Source organism: Pagrus major, chromosome 12 (genome assembly GCF_040436345.1).
Source record: "Pagrus major chromosome 12, Pma_NU_1.0".
In the NCBI taxonomy this organism is placed as follows: domain Eukaryota; kingdom Metazoa; phylum Chordata; class Actinopteri; order Spariformes; family Sparidae; genus Pagrus; species Pagrus major.
Genome location: NC_133226.1, coordinates 2525087 through 2540834, shown reverse-complemented (window position 1 = coordinate 2540834; position 15748 = coordinate 2525087). Strand labels below are relative to the sequence as shown.

Below are 15748 nucleotides of genomic sequence, written 5' to 3'. Positions count from 1 at the left end.
TGTGAAGCTGGGGTGGGTAGGGGTGGATAGATAATGACTGAATTAAAATGTTTGTGTTTTATACAGGTGTTGGGGAGATATACTGCTCCAGAAGAAGCTACATATAATCTGAAAACTGCTTTCAGTAATGTCACTCAGTGGCTAAGTATCATTGTGGGTAATGTAGGTGCCAAGTTTTGAAAAGGAAAAAGAATTTCTAGTATAAAAAAGGTGATATCTCTGGTTCTGCTGCAGAACCAACTGTCCATAATGAGTCCAACAGTGTTATTGGAGTGTGATGTGAGACCAGAGGACTGCTTTTCAAAACGTTGTGCCTAAATAACCCACAATGCAACTTGCTGAGTGACATCACTGGAGCCAACTTATCATTACATGCAGCTTCCTCTGGAGCCACAAAAGCCTTTATACTACTGTTTTCATAAGAGCAGTAGTACTCCCCAAGGCCTGTGAAAGACACAGAAAATTTAAATTCAGTCAGTATCTACCCACCCCGATGCTGATGGAGCTTTACAGCAAAATAGCATTGCAGCATTCTCCTGAACAACAGATGGGGACTTGTTTTAAAAACAACTGAAATAAAACAAAGTACGCCCATATCACACATTGTGCATGCTAACACTTTTAGCTTAGCAGCTACAGTGCAGACTTCAGCTTTAAAAAGGGTGCAAAAAAAGACTTGGATTACGCCAAACGACCTGTATGGAGCCATTTTACTTTTAAAAAAACCTAAACTTTTAAAACAAGTGCCCAGCTACATCATTTGTTCAGGAGAATGGTGCAACCCTGCTTTGCTGTGAAGCTCCAGACATGTTTTGTGGACTATGAAATGTCACCCAGCTTCTCATCAGCATGGGGGTGAGTAGATAATGACTGAATTTCCATTTCTGGGTGAACTTATCCTTTATTGCGTAAAGTTGGTGGAGTTACCATTTCTCCAGTTATTGACACTGACACTGTCAGCACATCAGTATACAACACATGCCAGCTGATATCTAGTAATTGAATGAAAGTAATGGCAAAACAGTTTGATTTGTTGGTGCTCGGATGTGTTTGGGTTTCAGTTTGTGTACTCAGACTGTGCTAGGTGGACATGCAGGATTCAGGTTGGAGCAGTGTGTGACAGGTGCAGGGCATTAAGAGGGCTCAGTTCATACCCAGCTCAGGTTTATTCAGATGCGTTGTCATGAGAAGATAGAGGCGAGGACGTAACTGCACAGGAATGCATACAGCGGGCCACACTAATGCTACGAGCTGACACGTCCACATATTGCTCAGCAACGAACTGATATAAACATGCTCAGACACCACACATACTGAGAATACACTATCACCCAAACTCCCCTGCAAAAACAATATTAGACAGGGGGAAACAGAAAATATGGCAGGTTTGTGTTTCACAAATACAAACTAGTGCTTTCATCAATTCTAGAAAAGATTCATACATCTGTGAGGTCAACAACTTTAAAAAGGTAAGAGGTCTCAATGTGCAAAAACCAAACCATGTCACTGAACAACATGATCACCAGCTCAGTGGTAGTGCTGTATTTCCTATAGAGGTCAAGGACATGAGAGATCGAGTGTGTACCCGCAGGCAGCTTCTTGTTCTTTTCCCACCATCAGAGGGCAGGACCACAGGCTCAGATCACATCTACACTTCCTACAAAGAGGACTGAATTCACCTCCCATTGCAGTGATATATCATTTTTTACACCTAAAGGTAAACATATATGCAAATTAACAGCTTTAAACTTCCTTCTCTAACAGAGTTGGACTCCCTCACAGAATCTGATACCCCTCTGCATTTGGTTTTAATATTTTTTACTGGAAACAGACTTGTTATCTTCAGTTTACTGCAGTATCAATGAATGATGTAAACATTGTCAATCAGCAGGCATATGGTTTTATAAGGGATTTAGTTGCACTGAGTTATAATAGGTCTGCTTGTCCTTCAAATAATTTAATAAAGTTGATATCCAAGAATAACAGTGTATCCACATTCTAAGAAAATGTGCGTTCTATAGGTATATGAGGTTGCGTTACCAAAGTGGTGATCAGATGACTGCTCTACAAAATGGGTTAAACGTCTTGATACAAATATAGTCAATACGTGGAGCTGGTGAGGGGGGGTCAGAATTCCAAACAGAAACAGAAATAGTTCTAATCAAAAAGCTTGGACTCCCTCACATCCTTGTTCTTCAATGGTAAAAACATCAAATTTCCCCATCTGGATTGCAGCAGTGAAATCTACAGCTAGGTTAACCACAACAAAACAGAAGTATTATTAATATTAAGTAAAAATAAAAGAATGTGTATTATATGTAACAGGTATAATGTCCTCTCCTTTAAGTGTCAGTCAGATAACATGACTCTTACCACTGTGCTTCTTAGCTCAGCAGTAACTGCTGTGTCACATTTATGCTTTTTAGTGCTGAGTATTATTTTGGCATATGATCACTGTAAACCCCACAATTAAGTGGGCGTTTGTGCTATGAAATGATAAAATGTGTTTGTTGATTTAAGATGTGTTAAGGCTGTCCACAGTCCTGAAATGGATCGGAGGTGATCAGACAGAGAGACATAGAGAACATGTCACTAAATTTGGTTTGTTAGTCCACTGCCTTTTGTAGATTTTGTAGATCTTTTGGCCCTAATTCCATTTCCCCCCGTAAATAGAGGGGAGACGAGTCGACAGGGAGGTAAATGGACAGTCGAGGAGAGGACAGGGAGAGCGCGTATGCAAACAGTAAAGTTAATCAGCTGTTACTATGCACCTCTCCCTGCTGATTTCTAGAGATTATTGTGCATGCTCTGATTAATAAATGTCAAAAATAATCCTCAGTTTGTAACAACAAGTTTAGTTTTGTTAACTGCTTGCTCCCAGGCGATTTTTGATGTGTTCCCTGTCTTTTCTGTTCCCCCTGACCTGCCAGAACCGCACCCTGTCTGTGTTCTGGAATCTAAATTTACAAATTGCAATGACTACCAACAAGTTTCAGTGGAGAACTGGTGCGGTGGGCTCTGGAGATCTGGATCTGGTCTCCTTGGCTGCCCAAAACTACAGGAATCCAGTTGTCAAAGTAACCAACCCGGTCCTCGCCCTCAAAACCTTTTTTTCAGCTCAACGGATCTCACATTCTGCCACCGCCTTCGGTTCAACACTGACCAGAAGCTCCAGTGCCCTATTGAGTTTGGTTTCCAGACAGTCCAAACACGGCGCGTTCACTGTCGAGGTATCCTTAAGATCAGACACTTGCTGTTGCACAGTCCCCATTCTCTCAAGTATAGTGTCAAATTTCTTCGACAGCTCTTTGACCAGTTTGAATATCGCAGTTAGCTCACTATATAACAGCTTGCCGATGATGGTGGTCACTCTTTTCACTATCAAGTCATCTCACTGCAGATTATAAGCAATACCACAATACTAGCAGCACATTGCCACAGTCACAGAATGTGCATGCTATCATTAATGTAGTCAACCATAAAGTGTGTAGATACAGTGGGCTTAGTTTGCAGTATGATATTAAGTTACTTAAACATTGCAGGTTGTTTTTCATATAGGTGAAAATAAAAGTCCCTGTTTATGCAATGTTACGGCATCTTGAGTTGGTCCGGACTGTAAAAAGTAACGTGTCTTTCCCAAACATATGTGCTTTAATGACACGCCTATGTTGAGTAGTGGTTAAAGGCTGCAGTAAAAACTCTTCCTCTCTGCAGTATTTAGCTCTGCTAAATGATGCTGATTTGATGTTTAACACATTTTCTGTAAATCCTTCAGTTATTTAAAAAGTTTTTATTATGAAGCAAACCTAGAAAATGTTGGATTTTCACCAGTAGTATCTTAACACGACTTCTGAGACAGCTAAAAGTGAACATGAGTTACCAGCTACGAGCCAGGCTGAAGCAGAGGCACTGGTCATACCTCAGCTTATTTCTCAAGTGGTTTCTCAAGAAAGGTGCAGTGACCAATAGCAGAGGCCAAGCAACCATAAAGGCACACTTTGAACAGACAGTACACTAGTCATGTTAAATTCAGATTGTATTACATTTAACACAGCTGTAGTGTTTTTGTGCTAATTCTCCCAAATACCGCTGGCCATTCACCCTATGGCCATTTCAGCGTTGTCTTTTTTAATATCGTTTCAAGTAATGCTTCACATTAAAGTCTGTTTGTCAATAGGTAATAAGGCTTTTACAAGTACTTATAACATGCTCATCAATGTTAAAAAGATGCTTATTAATGTTAATAGGGCTACAGAATTCCCTGCATCTAACCAATTCTCTCCAATTCATGAAATGTTCCTAGCAACTGAAAGGACAAACGTGTAGCACTGTAAACTGCAGAAAGTACAGTATTACCCCTTTCACACTGAACAAGAAACCTGCTAACACCCACCAAAATCTGGCTTTTCACTGTAATGTGAATATGTACAATTGGAAAACGCTCCCACGCCAAATGACTTTGCAGTATTAATAGGAGTTCTCCAGTTCTGATCAGCTGTGAAGAAAACACAGCACCTGGAGGGACAGGCTTTTTGACGTGTTAAAGTTAAGGCTGCGGTCTTGTTAACAGTTTTCCATCCATCTCTGTTCAAGCAGTGCTTGAACAGAGATTAGTCGGTGCTGAGTTTGAAAGAAAAACTGAAGTAAACATAATAAAAAAGTGACCACCGTTTCATTATCAGTGGCCTCTGTGTCACTGGACCAGTCTTACCAAGCTGATTGATCAGTGCTGCACATGTGCAACTAACAACAGATATGAGAATGAAGTAAATGGTTCGCTATAGCTACTTCCATCATCAGCCCAGAAAAAAATGAGTCTAACTCAGAATGTTATTGATTTAAGGCTGTTTAAGACAAGTTGTTTTTTCTGTGCTTTTGTGATGGTGAGCGTGACACACAAGAAAAAAATAAACAGGAAGGTAAACTTGTCAAAATAGGAGAGTGGCTTACCACCAGCACATGCTCCAGCAGGCCCAGATATCCAGTAGCACATTCATTGCCATAACGCAGAGCTCTCATCTGGACGTCCTTGTTGACTTCTGGGTGGTAGGCAGCTTGCTGAAAGAGCAAACAGAAATCAACATATGAACCAACCACTGACAGTGTAGGCAGTAAGCCTCTTTAAATGTTAAAATGCAATGTTTATAAGGACAAAAAAAGAAAATGATTTGATCTTCCATAAGAAACATGATATTAGTAAATTACATTTTGGAGTTGGACTGGTACACAGATCACCAAGTTGGGATGAGACCTCTCCAACCCGACTTAAGTTTGATAAAAGTGTTCCAAGGTAAATTATCATAAAATATTAGAGAGTAGTTAAAAACGAGAACATGCCTCCGCGCACTAGTCCAGGTCCTGTTCCTGAGCTATGGTGTTGAATAATGGCCAAATCTTTTGACAGAATATTATGATGTCAGAGTTTTGTATATAAAATGTCATAAATTCATCATTTTATCCATTTGTGTAAAATTTTGTAATAATGATCATATGAATTGTTGACCTTTGACCACAAAAATGTAGTCAGTTCATCCTTGAAGTGGATATATATGCCAAATTTTAAGAAATTCCCACAAGGCGATCTTGAGATATCACATTCACAAACATTTAACAGATGTATGGACACGCAGACAATATGAAAACACAAAAAAAATACAAAACTTCACACCATAACACTTAATTATACAGTTATTACAGTTAAGTTGTTGAGCTGACCTATTAATCCAGACATATAACTATCTTGTAGGTGAAGGAACTAATGATGTAATCATTAAAGAGGTTGATAACTTTACCTTCCAAACCACAATGTAGTTTATAAATCAGAATTCAGCACTGAAATTCTGAAAATGTGTCATCAATAGCTGTGTGTTATGGATGTGCATTATAATCAGGGATTTAATAACTAGCATCGGACTACTACATATGTGGGTGATATGTAATGATAACTATCCCAGCATTTTGTTAATATCAGAATGCTACAATATCTTAAAAAGTATTCAAAATCATATAGTTAAACTATTTGTAAGTCAAACCCTGTACTTTTCTGATCAACATTTGATTTCAAGATCTCTCAAAATGTAACTTATCCTTCATTTAAGCATTTCAACTGTCAACTGCTGTCTCTCATCATCAGGCAGCTCTGCTGACCAGCAGATATAGTGTATCAGTAATGTTCTGTGTACCTTGCACGAGTGCAGCATGTCAGCAATGGCCCTTCTGCTGAGGTTCGCTGTGGCAATTACATCTTCCTGACGACAGGAGTTCCCAGCAGCCACTGCCTTCGCTGTTGCCATAGTGATTCCCTTAGTCATACGAATGAACTCCTCTGGTGTGGTCGTCTTTGGTGGTGGGTCAGAACTGCTGAACACCTGTGTGGTATAACCAGGGGGCTGTTAGTGAGATACATGAAATAACAACATAGTTCTTTCACCCAACAGTCAAGTGAATTTTATGTCACAGGACATCAGCAGTCTAAATGAATCCTCCTTGGTAGAAGGGGTTGGATTTTAATTTGGTTCTAGGCTAGAGCGTCTACTGGTTGCAATAGTAAAGAAAGCTGGTTATAAGTCACTATAAGCGATCAATAGCTGTGGTAATGGACAAAGTTTCTTCAGTCTGATTTAATTCATCATGAATAGAGGCCCAATACTTGCAAAAAATATTTGCGTTCCTGGTTAGGTGGATTGTGGCTTTGTTCATCTTTTCAAACAGTTTTAACAGCTTGAACAACAGCCTTTTGACCATCAAGGCGTTTAACAATCCTTATATCATTTAGGATGTCCAATAAAATAAGCTGTATCACAGACAAGCTATTTTGCTACTGCCATGTTTCTGTCCCTCCCCGAAGCAACCTCACCTAACTTTACCCCCATGTGAGGTGAACACGTGCAGAAGGAAGATATTTAGTCTAATCTGAGAGAAACGGTTATTAGGCGCTAATATTCTCCTACTGATCAGATCAAAGGTTTACACCACCCCCCTCAATCTCATTGAAAATCCATTCCGATCAAGACCAGATCATATCTGTCTCTGCCAACTGAGGTGTTTACATGAGGCATTTTTATTGTGGTTAGAAGTACAATATTAGAGTCCATGTAAATGCAACTATTGTTGGCTTTTAGTAAAAAGTAGATTACGTCAAAGAATAGCACACAAGAAGCCAGAGAATTCAGTCTTTCAACTAATATACTGTACAATGAATGTATTACTTCATCACAGTAAAATCTATTATAATATTGTTCATAATGCATTATAGACATTGGTTTAAAAACATTTTATGATTATTGTCATTAAGCATTATGAATATTCATTGGTGCTCATAACTATGATTATTTGACACTATAGGCACATTATAACATATTTTAAGTATGTTCATAAGGTGTTATAAGGCATTATAGATGAGGGCTTCATGGAGAGTATTACTGAAACAATATTCCAAATGTTGTCCAATAAATTGACAACCCAACATTTCCATTGAAAGGGTACAATTACTCACAGCCAGCTCCTGTTTGATGTGTTCAATTGTGGCCTCCAAAGCCCTGGTCCCCTTTGTGGCTTCATCCTCCACTGCCTTCACCGTCTTCAGGAGGGATGTGACGTTGGTCACCATCACCTACAGCAGTCAGGTCCGATCAGAAAAGACACAGTTCAACAGATGAGATACTACTGACAGACAGTACTTGTACTATTTTTAATCAAACATTCAAATTGTATATTCCTAATAAAACATTGACTATTAAATAACGAATAAGGATAATATGTTGTAAGCCATTTGAATGGCCTTTCACTGAAATGTCTAATGGCAATATAGCTCCCTCTTATACAGTATATTGGTGTATCCCAGACTCTTATTGTGAAAGGTAAAAATGGAAGGAGTCTCTCTGCAATGTGCTGCAGTTGCACTTCCTAATCCTCAGTTACAATGTTTTACTTTTCAAAAAGAAACCAGGTGCAACAGACCACAAAACATCTTGGGCCACATTCAAACGATTTATGGCGCATGGTCTAAAGTCTGTGGCGCAAGTGTATCCAGGACATGTCCAAATCCCTTTTGCTAGTTAACAGTGCCTAATCTGGGTGCAAAATAAGGTGCAAGGTGCAAAGGGGCTGCATTTAGACTCGCAGTGTTCTGGGTGCAACATGAATTTGTATTTTGCATTTGCATTCCTTTTAAGAGCCATTTTGCCAGGACCTGACGCACTGCTGTTTAAACATCAGCCCTCATCTTCTCTGAGGGACAGGTATGTGGCCCTTGGCTGCTGGACCCTCCTCTACTCTGTTTCCCAATCCTGTGTTCCATCACTCAAAACGAACGGCATACAAGCAAATGTACCCAATATTTAACTGTGGAGGAGCGCTGCAGCATGTTGCTGAAGTGATGCGTGGATCAGGTGGGACAGGACATAAGTTAGTATTTGCTGTCAGTCGTGCAGTAATGTAGAGTACAGGTCCCAGCGTGTCCTTAAATACAGCAGCTTATTAAGATTTTACACCAGTCTCCCCATTGCTAAACTAAATGAGAGCCCCATTAAAGGTGTCAGGATGGTCCAACCAACCTTGGCCATTCAAACAGTCTGGGTTTTGTATCTCACCTTAGCAGAGTTCTTAAGCTGCAGCATGCTGGGGTCATCATGAGGTTTGCCTGCAGCTGCCTTGGTGGCGCTGATGAGGTTGCCCAGAGCTTTTGCAACGTCTTTCACCGCATTGATCAGGACCACCTGTAAAGTGCAGATGTGGTACTTCAGTTTAATTTGATGCTTTCATATGGTAAATGATGTTCACTATAAATAGCATAATAACAGCAATAATAATAATAATAATAATAATAATAATAACAATAATAATAATAATTCATGGTTTACCCAGAATTGAAATATATCAGGAATACAGTGGGATACATTTTTTTACAATAATAAAATGTTGGAAGTTAGTAGTGAGAACTACTAAGAAGTGATTTAAAACAGCAAACAGAGAACCACCCTGAGGATCTGCAGCAGTGGAGTGGCATTCAGCAATATTACTGGAAACTAAGCCATTAAGTGCTGTGAGCTATAGTAAAAAAAAATTACATAAATCAAATTGCGATTAATTTGACAAATATTATGATTGAGATATGAATCATGATCATTTTTGCATCACAATATTTTATTGTGATGCAAAAATCATGATGATGTGACATTTGTTCAGTTCTGTAGTAAACAAACATGTTTTCTTACATCTGGAGAATAAGAATTGTAGGCCAGGACATCTCTGCAGCGCTACAGAACCTCATTATAATGCTGTTTGTCACACATTTTATCTTTATCAAAAAACTGCAGATCCTTGCGATTCAAATATAACACTTTTGTTTGATTTTGATAATATTTCAATAAATTGTGTAGCCCTAGCAATCAGTAAAATCAATTCTAAAACCTAGTGGTAACCAGTAAAGAGAGGCTTAAACTTATGCTCTTGTCCACAAGTATTTGTTGAGAGCCATGCAGCTAGGTTTTGTTGCTTGGCTGTTACCAGAACCTTACTGAATGTTGTGTTGTAGCTGAGGTTAGAGGTTGAGAAAAATAGAAGTCTTAAATCTACACTTTGTCCTTTAACCACGTTTTGTCAGTATATCAATTTTAAAAAGGGTAACTAGACAGTCAAACATGTTGAGAAACATGCACCATGTTTTCTGCCAGTAACTTCTGCTTTTCATACCTGGGTCTCTGGGTCCTCAGAACCTAGGCTGGCAGCTCCCAATTTGACCACATCAGCTAATTTGGTGATGGTGGACACTGAAGACTGGGCAGCCTGGGCCAGTTTCTCCTGACTGGCTCCGGCACCAGAAACCAGCAGCTTGGTGTCCTCCACCAAAGTCTTGGCTGTCTTCAGGATGCATTCTCTGCACACACAAAGGCCACAGAGTCACCAGCTGTCACTGAGAAGCTTCAATTAAGATTTGCACACATTTAAAAGCTTTATTCTTAAAAGGCAAGTACAGTTATTGTTCTTTTGTTTTTGGTCTAATTAGTTTCTGTTAGAGTGATTTATTGAATAGGTATTTACTCATCATGTACGTATGTAATAGTGCTGTCGAAAATATACATTATACAAATATACATATATATTTTTCAAAACATATTAATGTAATATGTATTTGAAACACTTTCAGTACTCATATTCTGCAGTATCAATACACCTGCTGTGCTTCTCTCTCTCCTCTACAGCAATTTCACACGCACACGCACACGCGCACACACACACACACACACACACACACACACACACACACACACACACACACACACACACACACACACACACACACACACACACACACACACACACACACACACACACACACACACACACACTCCTTTCAGAAATAACTCAGTGCTGAGGCTGTGTGCATATTGTTAGCGATTGTGTGGTGGAGACAGAGAGATAGAGAGAATTTGTGTCGATGAACATGAGGTTTACAGTAGTTAGAACTGTAACGTAGCAGCGCAGTGTGTGGACAGTTTAGGCTGTTTGTCAGTGAATAAATGCTCAACTCTTAAGACCCATGGCAAGTTGTGTCTTGCTTGAAACCTAATGATTAAAGTGAAGCTCGCTTCCTTAGGTGGGTTGTCACTGAAGGTAGACCAGCTACACTCATTATAGTGACAAACCCATTCATTTTGTGCGAGCTGGCCTAAACAAAGAAGCCTGGCTCTGCTGTGTACTATGGGCCATCACGCATTGGTTAAAGCTAGGGTTGGCAAATATTTCTAGAAGCGTTTTTTGTTTTATTGGTAGAAAGTCTCTTAACATCCCTACAGCAAACAATAAATCAAAGGCTTTGACAAATAAAATTGAAAACATCCATTAACTGTGGCTGTTGCAGGCTGCTGAAACGCCCATTCGATCACCTCATTGGACAGGATACCTGTCTATCTCCCTCTGTACCTGCCTGCGCCCACTCTGTCCTTTGCACTCTGCACTTATTGCATATGACCAGACTGTTCCACAAGGCTATGCATATGTATTGCTAAAGCTATTAGTGAGCTAGTGGCACAAGAATGGCAAAGAAAGCCACTGCTGCTGCTGCTCAGCAGCTTGGTAACTCAGTATCACTGAGCACACAGCCCCTGACCACAACAACAAGTGAGCGCCAGTGGCAGTGACATACTGTTGTTCAGCCTGAGGTGCACAAAGCACGCTGCCCCTGAGCCCAATAAAGGAGCAACTGCAGCAGTAACACACTCCTTTAGCAGCTACAATTAGCATAAAGAACATGAAGAACAGAGCTGCAGCAACAGCAACAAACTCCTTTAATGGATAATGCACTCCTTTAGCAGGTAACATTAATGTAAAGCACACAGCCTCTGAGGCAAAGAACAGAGCCCTGGTGGCAGCAACAGCACAATTTTAATTGTTAAATCCATGGAACAGCCTCCTTCAGCAGGTAACGTGAGCACAAAGCAAACAGTAAGGAGTAACTATTGCACCAGGTAGCATTTTAGGACTTTACATTCCTGATATGTATTTGGCTTGTGTTTACATCATTGCAGTATTTAACAGAGCTGAGTTGTTTATTTATATATTCATCAGACTAAAAAAGCAAAGGGAGCTTAAGTAATCTTAAACAACTGCAGCTTTAATGTGTGAATGTGTTCTGGTGAAAGAATTGACATCTCATGGTGACACCCTGCAATTGAATGAAAGGTGCTTGAATGGGCGTGTTTACTGAGGAATGTAGACATGCGTTGACAAGTAAGAGGATCAGACTTCCAGAGGGGGGATAATAGCTGGAACATCAACCCTAGCCAAGAGGGAGCAGCTATTCCCACTTTTGCCTTTTTTCTTATTTTCGTGTTGTTGTGATGTCATGTTGTGGTACTGCTCTTGTGATGTATTGCCCTTTTTGCTTAAGTCATAAAGTAAGAGGAATGAAATGAATGAAAATGGAGTTGATGGAATTCCCTTGTATAATATTTTTGTTCAAAATAAAGTAGAGGTTATTAATAGTGATTAAATGGAAGATATCATGTAATTAACTAGTTAATCTATTATCGAAGACATCATACTCTGTCTCTTTAGTGATCAGTACCTGTGGTCAGCGAATGTCTCCGCATTCTCCCTGTTCAGAGTACCAGCAGTTGCAAACATGATGGTTGTGTCGAGGTCTGCGATGATTCCAGACACAGCGCTGGCTGCGGTGATGCAGGCCTGGGTGCCACGGTTACCTGCCTGCAGGGATGCCAACACATGGGAAACCTGCAAGAAGACCAATCTGTTATGAGAGGAAGTCACTACTCACATCTACAGACAGGTGACAAATTAAAGGAAAACTTGAATAAATGAGAGAACACCAAAGTAAGCACAACAACATGGAAATAATGCAGGAGAACTTCAAGGAGATGAAGAGGGACGGACAGGGACAGATGATATGGGGCTAGAGATGTAGCCCACAACCAGTTCATCATAGTTTATAATAATGCAGCACAGTGAGGATACAAAGAGGTGAATGAAGCCTAAATGCAGATCTATCTGTCATCACTCTTAACAGAGACTCCAGTCTGCAGTACATCCATACACATCATTGATGAACCCCAGAACTGCAGAGTAACATGAAGCTACATAATCAAAGACAGTTTGTTTTTATCATGTTGAAACTCTGTCCATAGTCTCACACTTCCTCTCTCTCTCTCTCTGCCTCTGCTGTGTGTCTGCATTACATCAATTTCTTTTGATAAACTGATGGTTTTTATGAAGCCTGGTTTTAACGGGTGCTGCAATTTCACAGCGTCCTACTTCCTGCATCCATACTTCCAACCTTGGTATATTTCACTAGCTTGTATACATTTATACAGTGTGAATTCACCTCTGCAACTTCCTTTGACCTCCTGATGTTTTTCCATTGAGATGAAGGAAAAGTGGTTTTAAACTTACTTATTAATTAACAAAAACAACAACTGAACAAAGAAGTGAAGTGTTGGTTGGGGTCTGACCTTCTCGGAGACTTTGCGGGCGCTTTCAATCAGCTCTTTCTTGGTGAATGAGTCATTGGGGCTGCATTGCAGAGCTCCAGCTTTTGTCACCAATCCTGTGCAGCTGAAACCCAGCTCACCCACCTGCTTCTTAATGTGAGAACCAATCTGAAAAATAAAAGATAAGATAAATCTGATGAGCAGCATGACAATAATGGAAAATGAGACATGCCCAGCTGACATGGCCTGTGTCTCTAAATAGACAGTATGCTGAGGTATGGCTGTTCTTACTTCATCATTCTCTGCAGTCACAGCTGCATATTTGGCCTCATTTGCCAGGTTTCCAAACTCATTAGTCAGCTGGTTGGCCAATCCTCCGAGGTCATCGGGGTTGGTGTTCGACTTTGTCACCTAAAAAATGAGAAACCACATCAGTTGAGTAAATTGAAGACTTTTAAGACCTTTTTTAACCACCTGAAATGAAAATGAATGCCAAACTCATGGTGATACTGGCAAAGTATTAGTTAAAAATCTGAGGTGCATCAGCATCTCAAAATTGACGAGTTGAACCTCATGTTCTCTAAGAACTCTGTGTCCGTGGTTTTCAAAATTGGCTAGCATGGTGAAATTAGCTGCTTGGATTAATGCTAAAAAGTGTGATGAGGAGCAGCTCCACATGAAGGACAATGTTAAACTGTCACTGGCTTCTCTCTTAGGTTCCTTCAGCTTTTGCTTACAGAACCTTGCAGGTGCGGGTCACATGTTAAAGCAAAGCATCATCATCATCATCATCACTCTGCGTCTGTTTTTCAATTGCCTGCGTTTCGTGGAGTCCAGAACCATAAGTTCCATCATCCCCAGCTTGAACAATTCTTCAACATAAACAGCAGTGGCTCTCATAGTCATTGCATGAGAAACGCTTTTAACTCACTTCTATTTTGGAGTCTGCTGCCACTTTGGATTCAGGAAACACTTGCCCATTCTGAGACAATGAGCTAACATTAAAGAGGCTCTGTGGAACTTCTGTGTTGTGCTGGAAACTGGTCGTCTGATTATGTTAGTGGACTCCATTTTCTAATTAACATTATAGCTACTGTTGTCCTTTGTTAGCAGAGCAGACAGAGGCACTGAGACGAGGCACTCAAGAATGTGCCTAAAGTCACATTTGGACTGTCGCAGAAAATCTGACCCAATTCCTGCACAAAGAAATCCACAGTCCAGCAGCTTTAGACAACTTCAACAAATTGTCCACAGGCTTGTATTTCCTGACAACTGAGTGATTTGGAGAAACTTCTCATATACATACATTTTCATAGGTTATTTTTATATGTGATGCTATGACATGGATTGGCGCCGAACAAAGTTTGTTTCATTTTAATATGCAATGACAATAAGGTATCTATCTATTACCCTGCAGAGCCGGAGAGTCCACAGTCTATTTTTCATTTGTAATTGTTGGGGTATTTTAGTGCTTTAATTTGACAGGATAGCTTGAGTGCTGACAGGAAAGGGGGAAGAGAGACGGGATTACATGCAGCAAAGGGTCACAAATCAGATTCGAACCCTGGGCGGCCGCAGCGAGGACACAGCCTCTGTACATGGGGTGCAAGCTCTACCAACTGAGCTACTAGGGCACCCTGGACCCACAGTTGTAGACGTATGTATGATGTACAATTTCAGGTCAAGTGTGTTAAAGAGGTGAAGCTTGGATTGCCACTGATGGTAAAGTCAAACCCAAATCTGTTTAGTGTCGTTACACTTTGTCACTGTCCTTACATTCATAACAGCCAAACACCATATTATTTGCCACTGTACTGTTATAAAACAGGGAATAATCGATGTTCCCTGCTTGAGAGGTTAGTCCCACCCACTCTCTCAAACTGACACATTGGAAGCCTCGAGATTTTGAGTGTCAAAAGAAGCGTCAGATTGAACTCCGCAAGAAGAAAATGGTAGCAAATGGCTCCCTCGTGAAGCAGTTGTGTCCCGCCCGGTTCCACATAGAAACGAAGGGGGAGCAAATTTTAGTTGGACTGTGCCATGATGCTGTCACAGAGGCGTGGAGCCTAATGCAGACAACATGGGCTGAGCTTGGACCATGGACTTAAAATGAGAACAGGATATAGCGTTGGAGGCGGAGCAGTTCAACATTTGGGCTGTAAAATGACTCTGCGGGGCTCATGTAGCATGAGACTTTCATCGGCTGCTTTAAACTTCTCGTTTAGCCCCTTAAGTTGAATCAGGATCAAATGATTCAATCATGCAGCTTTCCTAGACTTTCCAAATGTTATGGGACAGAATGGAACAAATTCTAATAGTAAATTGAATCATTTTTGTAAAAATGTATACACCGTTTATCCATCATTTATTAATTCATCAACTGTTTCTTTCAAAATGTAAGTCTTTTCAGGGCCCTGTGAAACACGTGACGTTGTAATTACACAATTTGGCCACAATGTCAAACTGGCTTCACAGCCTGGCACCCTTCCTGGGGGCTTGGCTTAGAATTTCATAGGAGCGGGGCTTGAGTTGGCCAAAGGGTGTTTTGCAAGGTGCCAGGTCATCAAACTGGAGTCTGCTGCAGCCACAAGGGGCAGAGCTGGAGGCAGGGGTTAGGAGACAGATCCAGCAGGGGTCACTTGTTGCTCAGCAATGAGGCAGGCAGGGCTCTGGACTTCAGACAAAACTTTCTCACAGATAACCTCATTCTGATGACGCGCCTCACCTGGGATTCAAAACCCATTATCCCAGTCCCCAAGCAACTTTCAAATGCTAATGCTAAAGTTATGTCATTTTGATAA

The 15748-nt window shown here is 40.6% G+C and overlaps 1 protein-coding gene across 1 annotated transcript in view; it reads right to left on the bottom strand.

The window, feature by feature from the left end:
• tln1 (talin 1) overlaps positions 1 to 15748 on the bottom strand; it is a 93026-nt gene that overhangs the window by 16117 nt on the left and 61161 nt on the right. Inside the window, exons 43-50 of the mRNA XM_073478713.1 lie at positions 13239 to 13358; positions 12969 to 13115; positions 12068 to 12234; positions 9694 to 9877; positions 8592 to 8717; positions 7496 to 7612; positions 6183 to 6368; positions 4951 to 5058 (exon numbers count right to left, since the gene is read on the bottom strand). Coding sequence (XP_073334814.1) covers positions 4951 to 5058; positions 6183 to 6368; positions 7496 to 7612; positions 8592 to 8717; positions 9694 to 9877; positions 12068 to 12234; positions 12969 to 13115; positions 13239 to 13358 — 1155 coding nt within the window. The remainder of the gene's footprint in view (positions 1 to 4950; positions 5059 to 6182; positions 6369 to 7495; positions 7613 to 8591; positions 8718 to 9693; positions 9878 to 12067; positions 12235 to 12968; positions 13116 to 13238; positions 13359 to 15748) is intronic.